The sequence below is a fragment of the Quercus robur genome, chromosome 12, assembly GCF_932294415.1.
Source record: "Quercus robur chromosome 12, dhQueRobu3.1, whole genome shotgun sequence".
In the NCBI taxonomy this organism is placed as follows: Eukaryota; Viridiplantae; Streptophyta; class Magnoliopsida; order Fagales; family Fagaceae; genus Quercus; species Quercus robur.
The window spans coordinates 8,265,297-8,291,586 of record NC_065545.1 but is presented as its reverse complement, the minus strand read 5'-3'; the positions used below and the strand labels follow the sequence as shown (position 1 = coordinate 8,291,586).

Sequence of the window (26,290 nt, the reverse complement as noted above, 5' to 3'; positions counted from 1 at the left end):
CTAAAAATACTGACACGACGAGTGAGTTTGCATCACAGTCACGATCACAATCACTTAAACGACCTCCACGCTTCCCCAAAAAATTAAAATTAAAAAGAGCAAGCATCAGTGCATCACTTCACCAATCCAATAGCATAATGCCACGTGGTAATAGTTCTTTGACACACGAACGCAAATCTATGGCGTGACAACACACAAGAAAACCCCACCTATAAAAATATCTCCCAAAACGAACCGCTCTCACTAATCGAATCTCTTTCTCTCTCTAAAATATATTTTTCCCTCTCTCTCTCTTTCTCTCTCTTCACCTCGAAAGCGAAATCGAAGTACGAAAAAACAAAATCGTTTTTTTAAAATCGGATCCGAAGCAAAATACGAACCAGAATAACTGAAAACCCTAACCCTAGCCGCGACTTTATCCTCTCTCTCTCTTCTCACTCCGCATGTGAAAGACGTTAGCCACAGTGAGATTAGGGTTAGGGTTTCATTTTCGGCGTAAGGAAGGTCTCGAAGGAGAGCCAGATTTAGGATAAGGATTGGGATTAGGTTTAGGGTTAAGAGTTTTGGGGGCTCCGGGGATGGAATGCGGTGGTGGGTGGTGTTGTTGTTGCTGATGACCGGAGACCGATGTCACCGGCAGAGGAAGATGATGGGTAGGGGTGCGGACGGAGGTTGTGGCACTGAGGAGAGGCCTTGCCCTGTTTCTAGGGTTCCGGCCAAAAATCCGGCGACCCAACCGGAAATTGAAGAAAAGCAGCGGACTTCACCAGATATTGATTTATACTCGCAGGCTAGGAAAGCGCTCAGCGAGCGCTCGCCTTTCGACGCTGTTCCCGAGGAGAATTCGGCTTTGAGTTTGCTCACTTTGCCTAGTGGGTTGGCTAGTTTCTTGTGGAGGAGTTCGGATAGTCGAAGGCGGCACAAGAAGTCACATTCGGGTGCGGATAAGAAGTCTGCTCGGCCAGCTCGAGGTTCCAACATTTGGGTTGAGACTGAGGAGTACTTTAGAGACCTCACATTGCCTGATATTGAAGCCTTGTATGAGGTATCTTCTCCTCTTAGTTCTTTAGTGACTCGGAAGTGTTTTCTTATTCCGTTTTTGGAAAATGACCCGAGGGCGAGTGTAGGTAGTTTTGGAAATGAGAGTGTGAATGAGCAGGGTGGGAATGAAGGTGGGAATGAAGGTGGGAATGGGAATGGAAATGGGGATGGAGAGGGAAATGAAAATGGAGATGGAAATGGAAATGGGGATGAGAATGAGAATGAGAATGAGAACGAGAACGGGAATGGGAATGGGAATGGCAATGAGAATGGGAATGAGGATGGGAATGTAAATGGGGTTGTTAAAGAGGAGGAGGTAAAGAGTGAGGCTGAGCAGGCTATGGAAATTGACAGTGTAGGAGCTGATGTTTCGCCTCAGGATGAAAAGAGTTGTTCTGTTTCTGATTCCTCTGGTGGGTTAGAGTGGCTTTTAGGAACTAGGAATAAGATTTCTTTAACTTCGGAGCGTCCTTCGAAGAAGAGAAGGCTTCTGGGTAGTGATGCAGGGTTGGAGAAAGTTTTAATTGCTTGTCCTTGTGAAGGGAATTCATCTTTGTGCCATTTTTGCTGTATGGGTGACACGGGCAAGGAGTCCAACCAATTGATTGTTTGCAGTTTGTGTAAGGTTGCAGTTCATCAGAAGTGCTATGGTGTTCAGGAGGATGTGGACGAGTCTTGGTTGTGTGCATGGTGCAAGCAGACGAGTGATAGCAATGATTCAGTGAAGCCTTGTATGCTTTGCCCGAAGCAGGGTGGTGCTTTAAAACCTATTCATAAGACTAATGAAAATGATGGAGCTTTGGAGTTTGCTCACTTGTTTTGTTGTCATTGGATGCCTGAGGTTTATATAGAGGACTTGAAAAAGATGGAACCGATCATGAATGTGGGAGGAATAAAGGAAACCCGGAGAAAATTGGTGTGTAACGTATGCAAGGTGAAGTGTGGCGCTTGTGTTCGGTGCAGTCATGGTATGTTCTGTTGCTTCCTTCCTTTATAACGTTCTTCATTTCATTTTTGGTTGGTACACCAGTGGAACATTTTAGAAACTGGAATATGAGGCCTAGTTGTGCATCTATTTGACTTCCGTGTTGGGTCAAATTTCAGTTAATTCAAGTTACATGTTATTTATTTATTTGTTTTTCTGGATCTTAGAATTCTTTTTGATATATGTCTATCCCTGAGCAGGAAAATGATGGTTACATTTCGTTTTGTCTACATGATTTGTGTAACTGATGTACAAGTTGATTGGAAGAATGAAATCATTGACCCTGTTTCTAAAGTCTTTAAGGCTAGTCTGGCTATATAGTACATTATTTATCGTTGGATGCCTGAGGTTTTGTTACTTGGGAGTTGGGTAGAGATTCTTGTTTGTTCATTTTTCTATCTTGCATTGACAACTCCCCTATATCTAATTATTAATTTTAAGTAGCAACGATTATTCTAACCTACTAGATAAGCAAAGGAAGACATCAACATACATTGATTTCTCATTGAGTTCTATGTTCCTTAGAGAGGGAAACAAAGGAGAATCCATCTTGGGTGCTTAATTAACAAATTTAGAGTTCTCAATGGAACAAGAAAGCAAAAGAAAACCTCAATTAATACCTGAAAATAATGTATAATTCAAAACTACTTATTGCTGTTTTTATTTTTTTGGGATAAGTTAAATTAAAGGGGTGCAACACAAGGACTTCCTACAAGGTCCCCCATCCTAGAACTACTCTTCCTATTGCTTTGTATTTTTAAGAATAATAAAACCTAAAACCCTGGAAAGAATGAACTATGAAAAAAGATATTGACTAATCCTAAACTGAACTTGGCAGTAGCTTATTTTTTAGTTGCTGCCCCTGCACCTAGCTTGTTTTATACTTTTTAAAAATTCAACGTTTCTTTCCACTCCACCTTACTCTTCCATATGCATTTCTAAAATTTTGTGGCCCAAATGTTTGCTTGTGTGGTGGCTTATTTCATCAAGTGATCTGTGGCCTCCTTTCCCAAACTTCTTTTAACCTCTCTCTCTCTCTCTCTCTCTCTTGTTGGAGCTCATTGGGTTGTGTTACATCAAGTTCATTCCTTCCATTCTCCTTGTTTGTCATAACTTTAAATATACATACGCCAATTATGAAGGGTTGGTTTACATGTTTATTTGGCTTATTGCACTAATTGCATCTGTTGCAGATGGATTTATTATATATATATATGTATGTATGTATGTATGTATATGCTATTTGCCTTCTTTCAAAAATTTTGGAACTTTATGAACCTAGTAAGTGAAAACGGTATTAAAGGGCAGGTATTTTTTCTCTTCTAATGAAATTCTTTTTGTATCTAATTAAGAAAATTGCTTGCCAATTACTTTTTTAACTCTTTTTAATTTATAGTTACATTTAAGTGTTACTAATGGCATGCAAATAGGAAATTGAAGCACTTGTCATTTGCTATGCTTTGTTGGACACTTATCCTATTTTTAAAAATTTGGTGGTTTAGCACTTGAGTACATGATGCCTGATTCTATCGAATATGCATTTTGAGATGTGCAGAAGTATTCACCTTTATTTGCTTTGTTTAGAATTATAATTTGTTATACATTTAGTTAAAAACTTGAATTTTGATTGGTAAGTCACACACGCACAACTGTGTCTTTTAGTACCCGTGACTTCACCCTTTATTCTGCTCTTACAAGGGAGGAGGTGCCATTTGAACAAGAATGCATTGGCCCATTTTAGAAAAATATGTATAGTTACTGTTTCTTAGTTTAGTGACAATGTTCTTTAGCATGCAAGAAAGCATTGTAGCTAGTGAACTCTTAAACAAAGAGAAATATAAATACTTGCAAAAGTTCAAACATATATATATATATATATATATGCTTAGTAGTATAAATTTTCAAAGACTCCTATACATGTTCTCATGTTTAAATTTTTTTGTTAGTCGCCACGTCTGTCACCTTGTGTTCATTTATGGTCTGTTTGGTTGAATTAAAATGGAGGAGGATGAAAGATGGAAGTTGAAAAATTGGAGGATGGAAAAGGACCACCTGGGCCCAACCAAAAACCATTAGAAAAGTGGGGAGAATGTTTTTTAGTTTTTATTTTTTTATTTTTTAACTTGAAATTTAATATTTTGCCTATTCTTATATAATAAGGGTATAGCAATAAATTTATTTGAATAACATTTTCAATTCTTTCAGTTTTCCATCCTCTCTACTAAACACACATCAGAGAAAATTGGAACATTGTCTATCCTTCCTCTATTTTCCATCCTCCTAATTTTCCAACTTCTCAAGCAAGTTGACCCTTCGAAAATGATAGTTATATCCCATGTCCCCAATTTATGTCTTGTGTGTGCTTGGGATCAATGATTGCAAAAGTGATGGGGCACATAACATAAGTTGAATTTGTTTTTTTATTTTTATTTTTATGACGTGAATCCTCACCAAGCCAGCACCCTTTGGACCCACCCCTGTGGACTAAATCACGAATGCACTACCCCACCTGCCAGAACCATGTATCAGGTTACTCAGGGGAACTCTTAGTGGGGACCAAACCTAGGATGTATGGGTGTACAACTCATCCCAAGCCTCCAACCACTAGGTTGCACCCTGACAGGTGTAACTTAAGTTGAATGTGTTGCAAAGCCTCGGTTGATGTTAGGGCTAAAAGAATAAGGCAGCAGTCCTTTAACTAAAGTTGAGGTCACCAAGTGGAGTAGGAAAATAGGAAAGGATGATCTTAGTAGTTGTGAAGGGCTTCAATATTTTACTTGCTTACTTTGGAGCTTCAAGTCTATGATCGCAACCATTTTATCTTTTGAATTAATTTTTTTTTTTTTGGGCTGAGCAAATTTAATATTATTTAGCAGAGAAGATAGTTCACATTCTTAGGTTTTATATTGAATCACTCATAAAGAAATGCAATTTGTATGAAGAGTTTCTTGAAATTTATAAAAAGGCAGATTTTCCAGGAATCTCCTCCAACCCATAATGTGGTGATTTATAAAATTATCCACGTGTATTAAATCACATAACTCATTAAATTATATAAACAAGTTATGCGACTCATTAAATAGGACAAGTGACTAAATCTACATGTGGTTGATTGTTTGAATAGCATGTTTGAATAACATCTTAGTGGATTTCGGATAAAAAAAAGAAAAAAAGAATAACAACTGTGGATTGGAGGAATTTTTCTCCAAACTGGTTTGGAGGTAAACTCTATCGCTTGTCTTCAATATGTTATGCAAGGCTGAAGAACGCTAGGCTTTCTTTGAAAAATGAAAAAAATTACTCAAAGGAGTGAGTTAGGGCATAGCTGCCAGCTTCCCCAGCATCTCAAGTGATTAGGCAGGGACGGCCACAAGGCCTAGCATCACTGGCAGATTTGGAAGGAAATTTCAGACCAACAGATGAGGTGGGATTCATTTTGTTCTTGTCAATGAGCTCTAGCACCTCCTTTTTTGTAAAAACAAGGTAGTGGTTAAGGCAAGGTTGTGGATTCAAGACCATTGGGTGTGTGTCTAAATTACTAATAAAAAATGTTTTCTAGCACCATGTACGTGCATGATATGGTGTGTTTAAATCTCTGCTCTTTTTCTTTTTGATGAATACAAGATTTTTTCCCCAAACCAAGGACATCTCTAAAGCAGGATGTAAACCAGCGAAGCTGCAACTAGTTAAACTCTACACTACCATAAACTGGAACATGCTACACCAAACAAAAAAGATTATGAAAAACCTAACAACAAGAGATAACTAAGCATCTTCATGAACTGAATCAGGAAGCCTCCAAAAGGAGCATAGATTCTCATTTATAACTGACTTTGGAATTCCTGATAGTTAATTAAAATCTCACAGCCCCTTTAACTTGATTAATCAACCACTACTCACTTCTAGCCCTTTTCATGGCCTATGTTTTAAATTTTTTGGCATGTATGGAGTGGGAAGTGGGGTATGAATTGAGCCTGCGTATGTCGAAATCTTAAGGAGATCTAGAAAATTGAAAAATGACAAAAGCTAGATTTTGCCTAACACAACCATCTAGGTATACAAAGACTTTAAAGACATAGAACTCTGAATATTAGTTTGTTCTGTTGTATCCATTAAACTCTCAAATTGCATTAAGGAGCAGCACTCCAAGTTTAGCCTCCTACAGAATATCCACTTCAAACCCCAAGCTCTTTTTGCCTTAGTGAATGTCTAATGCTTGTTCTCTCTGCATAGAAAGATGAGCTTTCAGTTGCCTCATCTGTAAGAATGCCATTGTTGTGAATTTTCACTGTACTAAAGTGGTTTCCATGTGTTCATACCATAGGTCTGCAAGATAGTATATTTGTCTGTGTCCCTTGACAAAGAAGCAAGCTAAAGATTGTTTAATGTTAACATTAAGTACCTTTGAATGAAGTGAGAGATCGAATCATGATTTAAAGTTATCTTTCCTCCAAACTGTGCTAGAGTGGACAAATGCTTAGGGTGTTTTTACTTTTAATTCTTTGGCTGATTTGCTTGATAGTTGTACTTTCCATACACCATGGTTTTGATGTTTTGTTGGTTCCTTAGTACACTGCCTGTGTGCTTTGGTTCCTTGTATGTTTTCAATTTTATTCAATGAAGCATTATTACTTTTTTTTTAATAAAAAGAATGTTAACATTAACTAGGCCAGAACTCTCAGTGAATGCATATTGAAGGATACCTGGCTTATTAGTGATCTTAACATAATGATCTTTTGGGATTTAGGGTTTATGTAATTGTTGAGGTTGTGGAATAGTATTCTTTTGCGCAAGCCTGTTTTCCTAACTTTTTTTTAATAGGCTTATTACTTCCCCAAAAGGGTTTTTTATAGACTTCTTTTTCTACTCTTTTATGGTCCTTTAAATGGTTGTCTTATCTATTTCAATGATTTTTCAACTTCTTTTCTGTACATACTTTGCAAGCTTTTAAGTTTGCTTCAATGAGTTCTTTAATTGATGACACATACTTTGAGTTAATTGCTGCATCTTGCCGTACAGTTACCTCTTTTATTGCCTTACATCAGTTAATATTTATTTAGTGCTGGATAATCAGTCGGCTTAAAGTGCGTTCTTTTTAGATGTGTTTATACTCTTTATTCTTATTCTCCCTCTGTTAATGTGTTTCTTTTTTTGGTTGTGGTTTATGTTCAGGAACTTGCAGAACTTCGTTCCATCCTTTATGTGCAAGGGAGGCAAGATTGAGAATGGAGGTCTGGGGAAAATATGGATGTGATAATGTAAGCCATCTCTATTTGCACCCTAGGATCAGAATTTCTTCTTATAGTTGTTATCAGTACTACTTCTGACATAAGTACTACTACTGCGGCTACTACAAATATAGTTAAGGGGATATTTTTCTTAGTTTTCTTGCCCTCCAACTTGTCTTTAAGAGTTGGTTTTATGATATGAGGAGGATTTTTTGACTATGAAGCCTGCATGTTTTTGATACTTCTACAGGTGGAGTTACGAGCTTTTTGCCCAAAGCATTCAGATGTACAAAGTAGTAGCAGCACCTCACGTGTAGATGATCCGACTTTGGCTGTTGGTGGTGACTCCAATGTTGCTAATCATCTTCCGGTGGCAGTCTCTTTGAACAAATTGCACAAATCAAAGATTGATTGTCAAAATGGAGAGAACATTGCCGTCCATATAGGAACTCCTGATGCTACTTCTAATAAATCGGGCGATAGTGGATTACAAGAGAGAGGGTTTTCTTCTTCTGGATTAAATACTGGGATTATGTCAGATTGTGGTGATGCACAGCAACTCATTAATGTGGGAACACTACAGAGGAGTACTGAGGATGTTAACCTATCCGACTCCCTTAATGTTGCCCTGATTTTGAAGAAGGTACTTGTGTGTGTGTGTGCATGTGCTTGGGGTTGTCAATTGTATACTCAACCTTTTATTTTAGCTCCAGCTTGTTTTTAGTTTTTTGTCCTCTATTTTTGCAGTTGATTGATCGAGGAAAAACCAGTGTGAAAGATGTAGCATTGGACATTGGCATATCACCTGATTCATTAACTGCCACACTTGCTGTAATACATAAACTTTATGTTTAATAATTAGTTTCTGTAAGTAGTAAGAGCACGTAGTTGTCGCTCTTTTGCCTTTTCTTGTATGTAATGTCTTCGCTTTCTTCCTGCAGGATGATGGCATGGTCCCGGAATTGCGTTGCAAAATATGGAAATGGCTTAGAAATCATACTTATATAAGTACTTTAGAGAAAAATCTGAAAGTTAAAGCAAATTCAGAAATTTTATGCAAGGGTCAAGGTGGAACAACTGATGGGTCTGATGCTTTAGCAGTATCAGATTCTAATAATCCAGATTCTGTTGCTGTTAAGTCAGTGCCCCCACGGAGAAGAACCAAAAGTAACGTTAGGATTTTGAAGGATAGCAAAGTAATATGTTCTCCGGAGGAATTCTTTAGTGACAATGGGATAATGATCGCTCAGAATAAAGTAGATCAATTTGGCAGTGAGGAAACAGAAAAATCAAGTAATATATCAATCCCAAATGCTACTGAAAAGGTAATAATTTTATAGCTTGCAGCTTTTTGTAGTAGTCAATTTGTGAATTTTATATTTTTTACAGAAGGGTTCATGTTCTGTTTATTGGATAGGCAAGCAACGAATTAGTGCTTTTGGATTAGAAATCTAATATATATGTTTTGGCTTGTCCTCTGATAGAAGTTCAACATGGGTTTCGCAAGCATGCTAATACCTTTTATGTGATTCCCATTATTTGTTTTATGGGTTCTTGGTACCTGTGTTTTGGTACTGCTTGAAATCTTACTTCTCGACATTGATTTCTTCTCATCAAACTACTGCGTTTCCTTTTTTTTGGGGGGGAGGGGGGTGGGGTAAGGTTCTATTCTATCACTTATTGTGCTGTCCTGTTAGAATATAAATTTTGTTGTAAATGAGCAACATTAGAGAGATATGAGGGGAGAATGTTAGCAATGTTTTTTTGTTTTGGTTTTGATTGTCCTTGAGTTTCCTGTTCTATGTTTCTTAGGGTTAAAATCATAGTCTATATAAGCACAGTGTTATACTTGTTTGGGAGTTGTTACTAGTTTAAGAAAAATTTTCTTCGAATTTTTCCAATGGTCTTGTGCTGACTCCTAGGTTTTCTATCTCACTTGGTGTTGACTCCTAGGTTGTTTTAAATTTTCTGTTCAGTTTTTGTGTCGCATCAAAAGTTCCTGTAGTTTTGTTTTCAGCCTAGTAAAATCCTTTTTCAATAACAACGTTTTAGTTTTGATGTCATTTTATTATGATTATTGTAGGTATAGAATTTGTTTAGCGTCTGGAAAGTTGGTTTCTTCAAGCTCTTTATGGTCAGGTACCTTCCCATGAAATCTTCCCTGCCACCCTCCAAAATTCTTCCACCCTTACTAGTTTGAGTAGAAATCGTCCGCCATTTTGCTCACTTGGCCACTTCTTGAAGTTCTGAAAGTGGTTTGGAAGTGATTTTTTGGTGAGATCTGGTCCTTTCATGTACTTGAGTGTAACATGTGTTTCTGGTCAAACCATATATGATTGAATGTATGGTGTGATCCTGCAGCACCATGGGGGGTGCCATCTAAACTCCTATGATCACAACCACCCATTGAAGTAGGACAAAGAACTCTTGATTCCAAAAGATGGAACTTTTTTTTGGGGGGGGGGGGTGGAGTTAGAGAAAATAATGAGGTCTTTGGTCTTAAACTTGGAAGATAGGTTTGATTTTAAAAAGATGGAACTTTTTTTTTTTTGATAAGTAATAAGATATATTGATAAAAAGGAACACCCAAGTGCACCGGAAGTGAACAAGGGATAGGAAATCAAATACAAAAATTACAAGAGTCTAGGAAAACAATAAAAGAAGGGAAAGATTTATTTTGCAAAGCAAACAACCAATCCCGTAATGTTCTAAAAAAGAGAAGCTTGAGGTCCGGAATAGATCTCTCAGAATCTTCAAAACATCTACTATTCCTCTCCCTCCAAAGGCACCACAATAAGCAATGAGGAATGATAGACCAAATAAAACCATTTCGATGACGACCAAAGCTGCCTTGCCAACAACGCAGTAGCCCCAAAACAGAGTGTGGCATAACCCAAGAAACTCCAAAAAGACCCAAAACCATAGACCATAGATCCGAAGCAAAAGGACAATGAAGGAATAGATGGTCAATCGATTCACCATTTCTCTTACACATGTAGCACCAATCCAAAATCCATACCTTCCTTTTACGTAAATTATCAATCGTCAAGCATTTCCCTAAGGCAGCAGTCCAAACAAAGAAAGCAACACTAGAGGGAATCTTCTGCTTCCAAATACTTTTCCAAGGAAAACCAAAGAAGGCGGAGCCAGCTAAAATTCTATAATAATCACTAACCAAGAAACCCTTAACTTTGCTAGGAATCCAACACAATTTATCCTCACCTAGCCCCCTTATAGAAGAACCATAAATGGTTTCCAAGAAATCAGACATAGCCTCTAGATCCCGAGCATGCACACCCCTAACGAATCTCACATCCCAAAAGCGGACACCATTGGTGGACATCATAAGCTCAGCCACACTAGCATCCTTATTCCTGCAAAATCTGAACAAGTCCGGATAACTAACAGCAAGAGAAGTCTCTCCACACCACCGGTCCTGCCAAAACTTCACTCTAGACCCATCACCAATATCATATAGAATATGGCGAGAGAAGGAAGGCCATCCCTGATGGATATTTTTCCATAAACCAACACCATGAGGGCCAATCACAGCTCTGGTACACCAGCCCCCCCACATACATCCATATTTTATCTCTATCACTTCCCTCCAAAGGGCATCTTCCTCAATCCCGAATCTCCAAAGCCACTTCCCAAGCAAAGCTTCATTGAAGAGTCTAATCTTCCTTATTCCTAAGCCACCCGAAGAAATAGGAGAACAAACAGTAGCCCAATTAACCAAATGAATTTTAGGATCATCTCCAAAACTGCCCCATAAGAAATTCCGCTGGAGCCTCTCAATTCGGTTAGCCACACTAGCAGGAATAGGAAATAGAGATAGAAAATAAGTGGGTAAATTAGAAAGGGTGCTTTTGATTAGGGTGACTCTACCTCCCTTGGATAAATATAAGCGTTTCCAACCCGCCAATCTCCTCTCCATTTTCTCCAGAATTGGATTCCAGATAGTCTTATCCTTGAATTTAGCACCCAAAGGAAGACCAAGATATTTCATTGGGAGAGAGCCCTGCTTGCAGCCAAGAACAACCAAGAAAAGGTCCATATGATTGACTACCCCAACTGGAACCAATTCTGACTTGCCTAGGTTAATCTTTAGGCCTGACACCGCCTCAAACCAGATAAGAATCATACGAAGAATCAAAATCTGATCTAAATCAGCCTCACAAAAGATTAGAGTGTCATCCGCAAAAAGGAGATGAGACACCGCCGTGGATCTTCCCTCCAAGTTACCCACACTGAAACCCGACATGCGACCTTCATGAACAGCTTTACCCAACATTCTTCCAAGAGCTTCCATCACCAAGACAAACAAGAAAGGAGACAACGGATCACCTTGCCTCAAGCCTCTAGTGCTACCAAAGAATCCACAAGGAGAGCCATTAATCAAGATGGAGAAACGGACAGTGGATAGACAAAAGAGGATCCATTGTCTCCATTTGGCAGAGAAACCACTTCTTTCTAACATCTGCAGCAGGAAATTCCAATTTACATGATCAAAGGCCTTCTCAACATCCAACTTACAAATCAGCCCCGGCATCCCAGACTTCAATCTACTGTCAAGACATTCATTAGCAATAAGAACAGGGTCAAGGATCTGTCTGTCCCTTACAAAAGCATTTTGAGAAGCTGAGATTAAATCCCCCATCACCGAGCGGAGACGATTAGCCAAGACTTTAGCAATAATTTTATAAACCCCTCCAACCAAACTAATGGGCCGAAAATCTCCAATCTCATTAGCCGCATGTTTTTTAGGAATGAGAGTAATAAAAGTTGCATTTAAACTTTTCTCAAACTGACCAATGGCATAAAAATGATGAAAAACAGCCATGAGATCAGGCTTAACAATCCCCCAGCAAGCTTGGAAAAAAGCCATAGGGAAACCATCTGGACCAGGGGCTTTATCACCATGAAAACTTTGAATGACCTCAAAAATTTCTGCCTCTTCAAAAGGCCTCTCTAACCAATCCGCATTCTCACCAGATATCATTGGAAAAACCAACGAATCCGGAAATGGCCGCTCAACCTGCTGCTCAGAGTAAAGATTCATGAAGGAATGAGTAATGTAGTCTGCAATTATACCCTGATCCGAAGACAAGGTACCATTAACCATAAGGCTTTCAATACCATTATTTTTTCTGTTAGAATTAGCCATTCTATGAAAGAATTTGGTATTGGCATCCCCTTCCTTCAAATACAACACCCTAGACTTTTGCCTCCAACTAGTCTCTTCCATAAGAGTCAACTTTTCAATATCTGTACGAAGATTAGTTTGAGCTAACTTCTCCTCAACAGATAGACTAAGAGTCTCCGCTTTAGCATCCAAACCATTCAGTTTGTTCCAAAGGTCTTGTTTCTTAAAAGTGACATTGCCAAACTCGGTCTCATTCCACTTTTTTAAATCCAACTTTAAGGCAGCCAACTTCTTAGCAAGAATAAAACTTGGGGTTCCTTGGAACGAGTAGGAAGCCCACCACATCTTCACTTTGTCGACAAAATTATCCACACTCAACCACATATTTTCAAAACGGAAAGGAATTTTTCCTCTTCGCTGCCTCCCACCCTCCAACAATATAGGAAAGTGGTCAGAAAGAACTCTAGACATCCTTTTTTGGGTGAACTGAGTGAAGTGATCAGCCAAAGAAGGGGAGAAAAGGAACCGGTCTAGCCGAGAAGCAGAGGAAGAATTGGACCAGGTATAAAGGCCCCCTTCCATATTAATATCCATCAACCCATGCAAAGAAACAAAATCAGAAAAACCAAACATAGCCCTAGAGAAGCTAGCAGCCCCCAACCGCTCTGAAGGGAAACGGATAATTCAGGGTTTGAGGTGTGATGAGAAAGTTGCTAGATATCACACCTAGAATTCCTATGCATTGTACCAAGGATTTCCTTGGCTTCACACCTTGAACTAGGGTTGCATCACAATTCTCAAAGATAAAGAAAGCTTCATAGCTACTGAGATATCAATAAAAAACTCTTCTTTGAGTAGAAATCAAAGGATATATGCAACTAACTTAATCCTTATATGATTTGGATTCCATGAACTTTGACTAGTTAGCCAAATTACAGAACTATTAATACCAACAAATGAAAAGCCCAATAACATAAGCAACGCATGATATAGCCGAATGGACCTAGCTACAGGCCATACCCAGAATTCTGGTAATTTTGTAAATGCCCCTATCTCCTAAAATCAAATTAAAAAATGTAAATAAAACAAGCTTGTCCCTGCCTGCGTCACCCATTTATGATTGTGGAAGATTTTCTGTACTGGGGCCCATATATATAATTGATGGCGTTTCTGAAAAGTCAGCTTTATATGGTCATCTCAATGGTAGGTAACTATTGTAGGATTCCATAATTGACAGAACCTGATGCAGATTTATATTTTGCTGGTTATTCGTCTTCTACCTGATTGTTTTGAGGTTTGATAAAGGCGGTTAATCACATGTCTGGTCTTTGCCTTGGTATGGGAAATGGTTTTTTCTTCTCTCCACTCCCCCCAAAAAAGAAGGAAGAAACCCCTCGTTCAAAATAAAATCTCTTTTTTATAAAAATAGAAACCCTTCAATTCATTTCAAGTTGGCATGTGTAATTGTGTATTGATTGTTAGGATGGTCATTACTCTTAAGTTATGTTTTTGGTATTATGACTGCATCTAAGATATGTATGGTAAGAATTTTTAAGTTGTTTGGGGCTTAGTGGGCGGTGCCATCAACAATTGCAGACCTAGTATTTGGATGGAGGAATTGGTTTGGGAAGCACTATTTGGATGTTTGGAATCTTACTCTGTTATGTTTGATGTGGATAGTGTAGAGGGAGTGGAATAGCCATACTTTTAAGGATATTGAGAGACCTTTTGATCAGCTGAAATCCTTGTTAATTCATTTCTTGTTTGGTTGGTTTCACGCATGCAGTTTTACACATTGTAATTCCATTTTTGAGTTCCAAGACTCACTTTGATTTCTATGATTTTCTGTATTTTTTAAAGATATTATTATTATTTTGATAAGTAATTAACTTCATTGAAAAAAATGACAATACAAAATCCAAGCTCACAGGCAGTGTACAAAGTGAACGGGAAAACTCTAAAAAACTAGGACTCATGGAAAGTACGTCTATCTATGAAAAAAATATTTTGCCTATCAAAAAACTTTTTTGGATACATTTCAAGTGAGAGAGGGAGATTCAAACCTTGTACGTCTCCATTGGAAACACCAAGATGTGTCATTTGACATAAAGGCCATTGGCGCATATAAAATTTACTTCTTGAAGAGAAAATGCTAGAACTATCACTAGTGATCACAACTAATTCATTTTTTACGCCTCAAAATTTAATGGAAGGAATCCTCAATTGGCCATCTGGGTTGCTGAATTCCTTTAGGATGTGTAGCCTGATGTCTGAAGGGTGGATGATCTGGTTTCTGCCATTGTTGACCTGTGGGCTGTGCTTTGTGTTCTTTATATCTTTGTGTTGTACTGTCCTGTGAGAGTGATCTAGTGAGGTAGATGGTTTGGTGTTTGTAGGAATGAGAGAGGTCAATTGAAAAAGGTGAAAATAGGAATGTGCGAAGCAAAACCTGTAGTTACCCTTCTGACAGTGGCATAAATACGCTGTTGATTGTTAAGAAACTTCCTGTCCTCCATATATGCTTTGTTAAATTTTTATTATTTGCTGAAGTTTTTTGGAGTTGCATTTATGCACTTTGGTCCTAGAGCTTATACATTTAGCTTTATACTTCAATTGAATTATTTTGGGGCTGCAGAACTCCACTGAGGCTGATGGGATTGTAGATTCTTTGCTGAGGCATTCACCTAAATCTGAAGGTATGCACTCATCTCTGTGATCTATATTCCTTTTTGTCAGTCAAATAGCTGTTCTTATTTGTACTTAAAAAAAAAAGGCTGTTCATGTTTGTGGTTGCTTTTACGTGTGGTTTCAGGCTTTTAATTCTTCACTTCTATTTTTTTGAAGATGATAGTAGTTTGCCTGCTTCTTGATTATGTCTACTGTTCTCTTTTTATCTTATTTTATTTCTATTAATATCTGTTCTTGAGTGTCCTTTTACCTTTCTTAGCAATAGAAAACAAATCAGTTATCTGCAAAATGTAATGTTGATTTATCCTTTTATTGAAGAAGAGTTTCAAGTTCATAGTTTTCTTTATTATCACTCTTGAAGTGGTTTTAAGTCTATTATGAGGTCATGATTATTAGTCAATTTACTATTTTACAGATGAGAGGCCTTGTTAGTTTTGATAGGTTGACACACTGTTGTTTTTTTTTTCTTTCTAATTGTCATTTGAAACATATAACATTTTCCAGGTTTATGTTTCTTTTTTGTTTTGCAAGCAATTCAGGTATCTGCTCAGCCGTTTATATGTTTGTTGCAGGATGACATTTTGGTTTTATTTTTATTATGAAAATGCAGTTCAGCAAATTGATGGCAGTGGGAATAAAAAGTGTTTTGTAAATATTTCCCTGGTTTTATTGTTTTTGTTTTTTTTTTTGGTTTATATTTTAGAAAATTTTATTAGTGAATGCATTTTAGTAAGGTTCTAGCATATCTTGTCAAAATTTGATGCAATTTTTTACAATTGACATAAGATCTATTTTCTTTTTTAAAAACTAGTATGGGTTACATTAGAATGTGGAGGTCTGATATTGACGTAGAAGTCCTCACTGAGGGATGCTGCAAAATAGTAGTTTTGCAAAATAGTAGTTTTGAAATATTGGCATGATAGTTATTAACTAGAGGACATAGGAAAAGCTCCTGTTGTTAAATTAAGGGCACAGATTTTCCATTTGAGAATTTGTTTGGAAGTGATTAGACTGGCAATATTGTTGTTGACCTGTGAAAAAAATTTAATTGCGCGATTTGTGATGCTATAAAAAAAAAATCTATCTCATGATAATTACTTTAGTAAATTTTATTATTTCTTGCTGTGTTTTATAGTTTTTTATTTATTTATTTTAATAGTATAAATATATGTTACTTTATTGATCATGCAGTTGTGAAGTTATTCTTGTTTGCACATATCATGCACGGTATCTATAGATGCTGAAATGATGATTATAATTAGGCTAAAGTATATATACTTGTCCCAAAAAAAAAAAAAAAAAAAAAAAAAATACAGCCTCTAACTTGGACTTGTTTTCAATTCAGTCATTGAAGCTTCAATTTTTTTTCATCTCAATCCTTCACTCTAATCTATTTTCAATTTAGTCCTATCTAGTTCCGTCCAATCTCGCTGTTAGTTTTAGTATTTTTCACTTTCTAAAATGACACCATTTTGGTAGATTTAGCAGTGCAAACAGGATGACAGGACTTCATTAGAAACAAAATGGAAGTTAAAAACTGAAATGAAAAAAAGAATAGAAAAAAGAAACTTAAAGGACTAAATTGAAAAAAGTTTGAAGTTAGAGGCTGTAATTTGTAATTTAACCTTATTATTATTACATGGATGTAGCTTTCCCAGCTTCTTAGGTCATACGTGTGTTAGTGCTTCACTCTTTGAAGTTGTTGAAAAAAAATTTTGAAGTAAAATTTTTTGTATTTGAAATAAATAGTGAAATTAAATATAGTAGCATTTTCTCCCAAAGCAAAATGAGGAAGTGTTGTGAGAGAGATTTATGGAAACGAATTATGATTTTTTATTTTTTGTTTATTAGTAGAATCTTACAGTTCGGACCTCCATGAATTTATTTTATTTTTTGACAAGTAAGATTACTTTTATTGCAAAAAGATGACTATGTATAATGGACACAGGAGTCTAAAGAATACAAAAGAGCTAAGCTTATGTCCAAAGAGTCAACAACTCCATAGAATCAGGAAGGGAACTGGTACGAGAGAATCCTCATGCTCAAGACCAATCAAATAAAAAACAACTAAACCAATCTAACAATTACCAGTTGCAAATTAGCAGCATATTGGTGAAAGCATTGTTGATGCACACTTTATTTGATTGGTCTCAAGGATGGGGTCTCACAAATTGTAGCACGCTTATAGAATTCACAGGATCATATCTTTTTTGTGTATGATCTTTTTTGTAATTCTTTTAGGTTACATAGTGCTCATGATCTTGAGCATGATGTCATCTTTTTAATTAATAAAATTTTCTTACTTATCAAAATAAAAAGGGTGTGATCTGGTAGAATTGAGTGAATTTTTTGAGAATCTCATTTTACAGTTTTGATAAAGTAGATGCTGGTGTGCTGCAAAGAGTGATTTAGTGGGCACTAGTGAAGTTTGAATTAGAACACACTATTCCATGTTCTAGGGCTTTGAACTTCCCGCGACCAAGTTGAAGCTTATGTTCTGGGATCACTCTTTGGCTGGATGGTTTCATTAGAGCATTTTTATATTTCCTAAATTTTTGATTTTTTGTACTTATGTTTTCCCTTTCTTTTTTTTTCCTCTTCCTTCTTAGATATCCATTCTATTTCTTGGTTTTAGTTTTTTAATAGGTAATAGAAACTTTTATTGAATAAAAGTACATCATGTTCATGATGGTGAACAAATTGCACTTGAAACAATTACAAACAAATCAAAGAGAAAAAAAAGTAGATTGTAGGAAATGGATTTACCTTGGGCGATTCTGATCTTTACTATGTACTTCTTGGTGAGTCCTTTGATACAAATCGCATTTTTTGGACAGGCAATTCTGATAGACCCTCAAATTACAGCTTTCCTGGAAGGGTTCATTTGGAGGACGTTGCCATTTGTGAGCAGAAAGCATCAGTGAATGGAGACCAGGGAAATCCAGTTTGCTCCACTGTAAATTCAGTAGTCTCTGGTGTCATGTAAGCTTTACAATGGATCTTTTATTTTTATTTTTGTTTTAAGGATCTCTTGGCATTTGTTATGTGGTCATTTTTTGAAGCTCTGGCAAGCTACTCCTTTTTCTCTGTATTGCTAAGATGATGTGATTTCAAAAGAAATTTTATGATTTTGTTCTCATTCGTGAAATGTAGGAAAACAGAAGCAGTATCTAGTTTTTACATCCACCCTTGTATTTGCAAGAAATTGTTGCAGATGGAATGGGTGATGCTTTCAAAGCATCCAGTAGAATTTAATGGTAATTTCTTTTCTGTTCTCTTCATGTATTTTGGATGGTTCTAACAAATGTTTCCCTTGGCAGGTCCAAGGGGGAGAGAAATCTCTCGGTTGGAGGCATCTTCCACTGCCAGTGTTTGCTGTAATCACCAAAATCAACTTTCAAAGTGCAATAACAAGATTTGTAACTCTGATGGACTGAATTTAGAACAATTGGCTAAGGCTAGGGAAATGGGTGTTTTAGACTTGTCTCCAAAAGATGAAGTGGAAGGAGAAATTGTTTATTTCCAGCATAGGTTACTCAGCAATGCAGCTGCAAGAAAGCAGTTTACTGGTCTCTTCTTTGTTCTCTTGACTTTTTCAGAATATTTTGGACTTTCTATCATTCATAAATTCTTCTACCTCTATTTTTGGTTCCTGTCACAAGGGGCACGGGTAATTGTTATATTTCTGATGTATGACACGTTGTGTATGACTGGTCTTTGCAGATAATTTAATTTGTAATGTTGCTCAGAGTTTACCACGGGAGATTGATGCGGCACGTTGGCAGAGATGGGATTCTGTGCTTGTTAACCAATATCTCTGTGAGCTTAGAGAGGCAAAGAAGCAGGGTAGGAAAGAGAGAAAGCATAAGGAAGCACAGGCTGTGCTGGCTGCTGCGACAGCTGCTGCTGCAGCATCCTCCAGAATTTCATCATTTAGGAAAGATGCCTTTGATGATTCAGCTCAACAGGAGGTTATTAATTTATTGTTTTCTGAAATTTCTTTTACCCATTATCTAAGCAATCAGTAATATTTGTTGCCTTTTGATATCTTTTATAATTTACACTTTTTTATCCCATCTCTTTCCCAGAGTTTGACAAATTTGATTACGTCTAATGGGAGGTCTGGCATCAGCTCCCAGTTGATGCCACGGGTAACAGAGACACTTCCAAGGGTTGCCCCAAGGGTTTCATCAGAAAGGCAGTCTGATTTTGTTCATTCGGTATCAGATCTTTCTAAGGAAAATCCTAGATCGTGTGATATCTGCCGACGGTCTGAGACAATATTAAACCCAATTTTAGTCTGTTTGAGTTGCAAGGTTGTCTAGTCTTAGCCACAATTTATTATTTGAAGACTTTATATTCTCTCTGCTTGAGTTTTAAAGAATTATTTTTCTAACAGGTTGCGGTTCATTTGGATTGCTATCGTAGTGTTAAAGAATCTACAGGTCCATGGTGCTGTGAATTATGTGAGGATTTGTCATCTAGAAGCTCTGGAGCTACACCTCATAATTTTTGGGAGAAGCCTTATTTTGTTGCGGAATGTGGTTTATGTGGTGGCACTGCTGGTGCCTTCAGGAAGTCGTCAAATGGTGAATGGGTCCATGCTTTCTGTGCTGAGGTGAAGTTTTTTCTCTTGTTGTCTACTTATTTTTATTTCTTATTTTGACCAAATTCTTAATTATAATTTTTTAATCTTATCATTTTATAGTGGGTCTTTGAATCAACATTCAGGAGGGGACAAGTAAATCCTATTGAAGGAATGGTATGTCTATTTGTTAAGTCGTGAGGGAATCTCGATTTTAAATAATTTATATTTTGACTATATTTTTATATTGATTGAATCTGGCATGAGGCATGGAACTTGTGCTTTGTGCTGAACATTTTCGCAAGTTTAAGTGTAACCCTGCAATGATTTTATGTAACATCTACAATTTCATGCAATGGAATGCAGGAGACTGTTTTGAAGGAGGCTCATGCTTGCTATATCTGCCGTCGTAAACATGGTGTATGCATAAAGGTTAGGGCTACCTTAAAATTTCTCCATTTTGTCATTTCTATTTTGGACTGCAAGGGGTTCTTTGCAATTAAGTTTTTCATGTTTGAACAACTGTAATCTCTTTATCTGCAGTGTAACTTTGGCCACTGCCAGATCACTTTTCATCCAACATGTGCCAGAAGTTCTGGCTTCTACATGAATATAAAGAATTATGGTGGCAAGTTGCAGCACAAGGCTTATTGTGAAAAGCATAGCTTGGAACAAAGGGCAAAGGTATAATATTTTATTTGGTGTTTGTTTGGGGATTTAAGGATTTACAATTCCTTAACTGATTAAATCTGTGCAGGCTGAAACCCATGAGCATGGAATTGAGGAATTCAAGAAATTCAAGCAAATTAGGGTAAGGTTTATTGTTAATGCTCGTATATTTATCTCTATGTAATATTCAGATTTAGGATCCATTTGGATGTCATTCATGTTGATGACTTTGTCAGATAAAAGAAGTTGAAATGTATTGGAATCTTAAAATTACTTTGTTGGAGCTATTTCTGTAAAATGAAGGGAAGATACTTGATTTGATTTATATATGTCACATTTGTAGTCCTTTCATTGGATCCTTTTTTTTTTCTCTGGTTTCTGGTGGCAATATGAATAAACTCCAAGTCCTCATTCCTTTACCATTTTGTGTCAAAGACATCAGTTCCATCCCCCCACCCCAACCCCCACTCCATCCTTTCCGATAGTTTTGGGGTTTTGTGTTATACTAAGTTACCATAATTTCCCTGTTGTGTGTTCTTCCTGTGCTTTTAAGGAATTTTTTCTTCGTGCCTTTCATTTGGTGGTTGTTGGCTAGCCTCTTTTAGATAGTCTTCTTGATAATTTGGATTTCCTAAGTTGCTTTTTTCCTAGAGGTGCTCCCTATACACACTATTGTTTGCTTTAATTTGATGCTTTGTGAGCCATTTATTAAAAAAAAAAAAAAAGTACTGTAGTCTGCATGCGTATTTCTTGTTGATTTTTTCATGCCTTTTAATACAGAAAATATAGGTCAAAGAAACTGTGGTTGAATCTGTTTTAGGGGATACTTAGGTGATGAATTTAAGTATCATTTGGGAAATCCGCTCTCCTGATCAGTCAGGATGTATGATTTTCTCATTTTTAATCGAGCTTTATCAAGAGATGGGTTTTGGAGGACAGTGGTGAGGGTGAATAGTGTTTTTGCTGAAGTTACCGAAGAGTGTATGTGGTTAGCTTGTGGAAGAGTATTAGGAGTGATTGGGATGCATAATTGTTTGGAATTTGATTTTCAGTATGGTAGTTGAGTTAGCTTTTAGCGCAATTTTTAATGTGGGGAGGTTGCATTGGAACTCATATTTACTTATGTGCAGTAGATAGAAGCAATTGTTGTAGACTATATCAATTAATTTACAACGCTTATTAGAAGCCAAGATTTATTTTTAAATTAGGCTAAAATTTTGGTTTCTCAAAATTTGGGTTTGTTATAATTTGAACTTGCAGATCATCATCTATGTAACCCTTTTGTCGATTCTCGTTAACCTTCTTCTATTAAATGGCACATGAATCTGAATTATGAGAGCAAAATGACATTGTTTTGATAAAAAAAATAATGAACATCAAGTACAATGGAGGTATACTAGATGTACAATGATCAAGAAACTCCAATAAGTTTGAGAAAGAAAAAGTCCCCGAGGCCGATAACCACTTAAAAAGTCCTCATAAAATGCAATTTTAAATCTGTTTTGACCACTTACACCCTTTAAAGTTTTTGGCATCTTTCCCTCCAAATACTACACATCAAACGATGAGGAATCACCTTCCAAATCTCACTATTACAATGTCACCCGGAATAGGCTTGCCAACTAGCTAGTAAATCTACCATTGGGATGGGGTGGTTTTTATGAGGGGTTTAAGAAGTTGAAGGGAGGCTTGGTCTTAGTTTTTCTTGTTGTTAGAACCCTTGCTTAGAAAATGTGAGAAAATTATACTGGTTGGTGCTATTTGCATTTGAGATGTGTTTTCTTTTTTTTGGTATATGTAGGGTGATAACAGAGTAAGTTGATTTTGAATGCTGTCGCATATATGGTGCATGAATTTGGAAAAGAATTGTGAAAATAAAGGCACCGTAGGACTGTTTTTAAAGTTGTTGATGTTGTTTTTGAGGCTAATATGAGGTTAAATGAAGTCAACTAGTGGCTTCTCCCTTTGTGTGTGTGTATCTGTGTAATTTGGGACTTGATTTTCCATTTTTCTGCTTTGTTTTTTTTAATGTTCCTCGTGGAATTTCCATGTACTAGGGTAACGACTGTGTTGAATATTTTCTATAAATTTGATTACTCACTAGGAAAAAAAAAGAGGAAAAAAAGGAACAAATATACTGGAGTTGTAAGAAAATAGAGGAGTTTTGTTGGCAACTATTGCAGCTAAAAATCCATTGCTAGATGAGCAATCCTTATAGCTTAAGATATCCTCCATTTCATTAGCTTGTCAACACACTAAAGATCTTATCTAAATGGCAGATAGTTCAATAGTGTTCTGATCCTATGAGCGAATTTGAGGGGCAATCTTTCTACTGGTTATCTACTGAATAACATTATATACTATACCTTTCTACATGAGGATTAGTGCTGCTACCCACTTTCATGGTATATTTTTTTCTAGTGCCCTTCAATTATAGCTTGATACCTGTTCATTGTCAATTGTTGTCATAGCCTCTAATGAAGACTCTCACAGTCCATGCTCTTTCTAAGCATGCCATGGTAAGTCTGTGATTAGAATCCTCAAGTTCCCATCTTGGCTAGTGGTCTAGGTGTATGAACTTATACTATGAGCTTATCTTGCATTTTGTGTTCTCTACATCAAAACTTACCTTGTCATATGTTCCTGTCACAATTTTTTACATTTAAGTCCTCTCCTCTCCTCATTTTTTTTTTGGTGGGGAGAGGGCAGGTTTTAATTTTTTAGGCTCTGTCAATGATTGATATTTGACCGCTACCTATGTTTTTAAACTTGGTTTTGCTACTTTTAGACTGCTGTAATCTTGTGATTGAATCCTTGTATGTTTTGTTCAGGTTGAACTAGAGAGGTTACGCCTTATTTGCGAGAGAATAATCAGACGTGAAAAAAAGAAGGTAAGTAATTGTAAATTAAACAATGTGGTTGGCAACTGATATTGTATTTGTAACTATGATTGTTTTCTAGAGTTTTTTTTTTTTTTTTTTTGATGTGTGTTTTCTAGAGTTATCTCTAAAGATTCCTATTATTTTCTGATAATTTCTAAGTTAGCCGAGATATCTGCTGCCATGTTGGCCTACTTTTAAATGTGTCGATATGAAACCTCGTTGCCGTGATTCTGAATTTTGAAACCACATCTATCTATTGTATTGATATCATCTGAGGAGTCTGACTCATTTTTTCCGTGTCTTCTGGGGATGCATGGGTTGGTTTAAGGTAGACAAGACCAGATTTAAGGTCATTGTTGAGGCCTATGACCATTACTGGCCTACCCAGCTTGATGGGTTGGAATGTTCTTTTCAGTAAACTGTTAGTCATTGCAGAACTGCTTTTTTACAATCCGCTGAAGTTATTTATTTTCAGGGATGTTATAGGGAAGGACTGGAAAAGAAAGAAATCTTTTCCATGCCTCCTATAGTGGGCACTTCAAAGGCATGAGTCATGAATTTCAGTTAAAACAAGACTGGAAAAAAATTTGGCAAAATTACAATCCCTTCCCTGTGAAACCTACACTGATCCTTGAAGTTTGACTATTCATTAGTTTTCTCTTTCAATTTATGTGTTTCTCTACACTTAGCTTCTTCCATTAAGTACCTGTTAACTTGCCAATAATTTATGCCCCTCTCTCTCTCTCCTTTTTTTAATTTTTAATTTTTTATCTTATTGGTAACAAATGCATTAAGCGGATCTTAAACACAACCTCACCCTCCTCTTTGCTCTTGTAAGGGAAGGAGGTACCATTTGAAGTTAGAGCTCATTCACTTAATTTATGCAACTAATTAACCAATGATGTAGAAGAATAAATCCAAATTGCCCTAGACAATATAAAAATGAATTTCATTTAGAAGACGGTGCTTACCTCCCAAATTGCTTTTGACTCTTGTTACTCGCCAATTGGTCTATTAAACCTACTTTCAATTAGTATAGATTGGTTGAACTTTGGTCATTTGATGGCATGTGTAGAATGATTTGGAAAAATGAGGAATGCTATGTAGACTTCTGTTACGGTGGTTGTGCACCATGAATGAAAGTTCCTGGATTATAAGATTTAGATTTTTGAAGAAAAGAGAAATAGGATTCATAACAGGACAGGCCAGCTAGATAACATCCTATGCTAGTAGTTATCCATGCCTGGCCAGTGCTTGTGGAGATGACTGCGAAACATTTTGCAATATCATCTACAAGCTTACTAAATATGAGGGAGAGGGTTAAAAAGAAGAGGGAGGGAAATTGAAAGAGAGGCTTTTTTGGTTTTTTTAAATGTATATGGACATTTGGGTCTTTTCCCTTTGGAATCACAGTTTCTGTTTATTGCGCATCTGACAACTTTGACTGGGATTGAATCATTGGTTTCGAGACTAAAAGATTAAAGCATAAGTTCAACTCCTTGTGAAGGCTTTTCGTAATTTTCCCTTTTATAACTAATCATCGCTGGCTTTGATTTTCATCCCTTATCTTGTGAGGATGCCATCTGTTGGATCCCCTGATGCTTAGTTGTTGTGTGTTACCTTTTTTTTTTTTTTTCTTTTTTAAATCCTTCATCCCCCTGCCAAAAGTAAATTAAAAATAATAATACTCCTTTCTTGGGTGGCTGTTGCTTTTACAGATTCACCTCGTAGATGTAGATGTTAATTTATGGCTGCTCACTGCACTTTTTTGTACTGTTTTTTCTGTTGATTCTCTCTTTTAGACACTCCATTCCATGTAACCATTTTTTAACAGCAATTTCTATCTTTATACATGGGTGGAACTTGTTTGATTTATTTTTTTCCCCTTTTCCTTTTCTGAATCATTGCAGCGGGAGTTGGTTTTATGCTCTCATGACATACTCTCTTTCAGAAGAGATCAGATTGCTCGTACTCTGCTAGCTCATAATCCCTTCTTCCTTCCTGATGTTAGTTCTGAATCAGCTACAACCTCCCTTAAAGGGCACACTGATGATTATAAATCATGCAGTGATGCAATCCAAAGATCAGATGACATAACTGTGGATAGCACAGCTTCTGTTAAGCGCCGGATTAAAGTTCCTGTTTCCATGGACACTGACCAAAAGACAGATGATGACTGTTCCACTTCCCATGTTTTTTTTACCCGAAAGCTCACAGAGAGGTCTCAATGTTCTGGGAAGCAGATTCCTCAGAAGCCTTCTTCTGTTGCATCTCGTAATCTTTCTGATGAGGGTGGATGGAGGTCGAAATATAGAAAGGTATTGTTTATTTTGGTATGGTATACTGTATTGTTTCACTCTCTTTTTTCTACTGGTTCTGGACTAATGCTCCTGCTGTAATTTTATATTTACAGCATGCTGAGACGTTTGAGAAAGAGATTATAATGACATCAGATCAAGCATCTATGAAGAATATGCGGCTACCTAAAGGATATCAATATGTTCCTGCTGATATCCTTCACAGTGGGGAGCAGATAAACCAGGATGCCTCTTCTTCTGGTGAACCATTGGAACGTCATGAGTAAAGGGAGGCATCTTCTTTTGGGTTCTGATTTTGCCTACTAAGGCTACCACCTGTCGAGGACAAATATATTCTGCCCTGAGGCTGCCACATTTATCTGATTATGAAAGAGAGAAGGGCAGAATGAACACCGAGCTGGGGTTCTGGGTTATGGCCAGTGTCCTCATAAATGGGAGTCATACTGGATTGGGCAGGGAAATTTTGACAAAATTGTTGTATATTCATTGTGAGAGTAATTGTACAGTGGGTGAGGGTTATTCCATTTGCATGCATTAGAAGGGCATGAATGTCTTTGTATTAATGCTTTGTCTCTCTTGGGGAGGGGGTGGAATGGAAGTTCAATTCCTGCTTCTGGTTGTATACGAGGGAATTAGAGGGTATCACCTACTGTGCCTGCTCTGTAAAGTCGGTGTATATATTCCTACACAATATCAATCATCAAAGAAATGGCGCTCAAGATTGATTATAGCTTTCGTTTAAATGCAA

The 26,290-nt window shown here is 36.9% G+C and overlaps 1 protein-coding gene across 1 annotated transcript; it reads left to right on the top strand.

Annotated features, from left to right (window-relative positions):
- Positions 1-243: 243 nt before the first annotated feature.
- LOC126708669 (uncharacterized) lies at positions 244-26,272 on the top strand. Its single transcript, XM_050408524.1, has 19 exons — positions 244-2,009; positions 7,199-7,284; positions 7,505-7,897; positions 8,002-8,085; positions 8,196-8,579; positions 15,036-15,096; positions 17,926-18,070; positions 18,242-18,345; positions 18,409-18,657; positions 18,812-19,059; positions 19,177-19,404; positions 19,488-19,706; positions 19,797-19,850; positions 20,040-20,105; positions 20,217-20,357; positions 20,431-20,484; positions 23,174-23,233; positions 25,135-25,542; positions 25,638-26,272. The coding sequence occupies exons 1-19, from the start codon at positions 584-586 to the stop codon at positions 25,806-25,808; spliced, it is 4,581 nt and encodes a 1,526-aa protein (XP_050264481.1). The 5' UTR covers positions 244-583; the 3' UTR covers positions 25,809-26,272.
- The last annotated feature ends 18 nt before the right edge of the window (positions 26,273-26,290 follow it).

Coding starts and splice junctions, on each gene's coding strand:
- LOC126708669 (XM_050408524.1), top strand. CDS start 584: ATGCGGTGGTGGGTGGTGTTGTTGTTGCTGATGACCGGAGACCGATGT. Junction 7,285..7,504: donor GAAAATATGGATGTGATAAT/GTAAGCCATCTC, acceptor ATACTTCTACAG/GTGGAGTTACGAGCTTTTTG. Junction 19,707..19,796: donor TCCATGCTTTCTGTGCTGAG/GTGAAGTTTTTT, acceptor ATCATTTTATAG/TGGGTCTTTGAATCAACATT.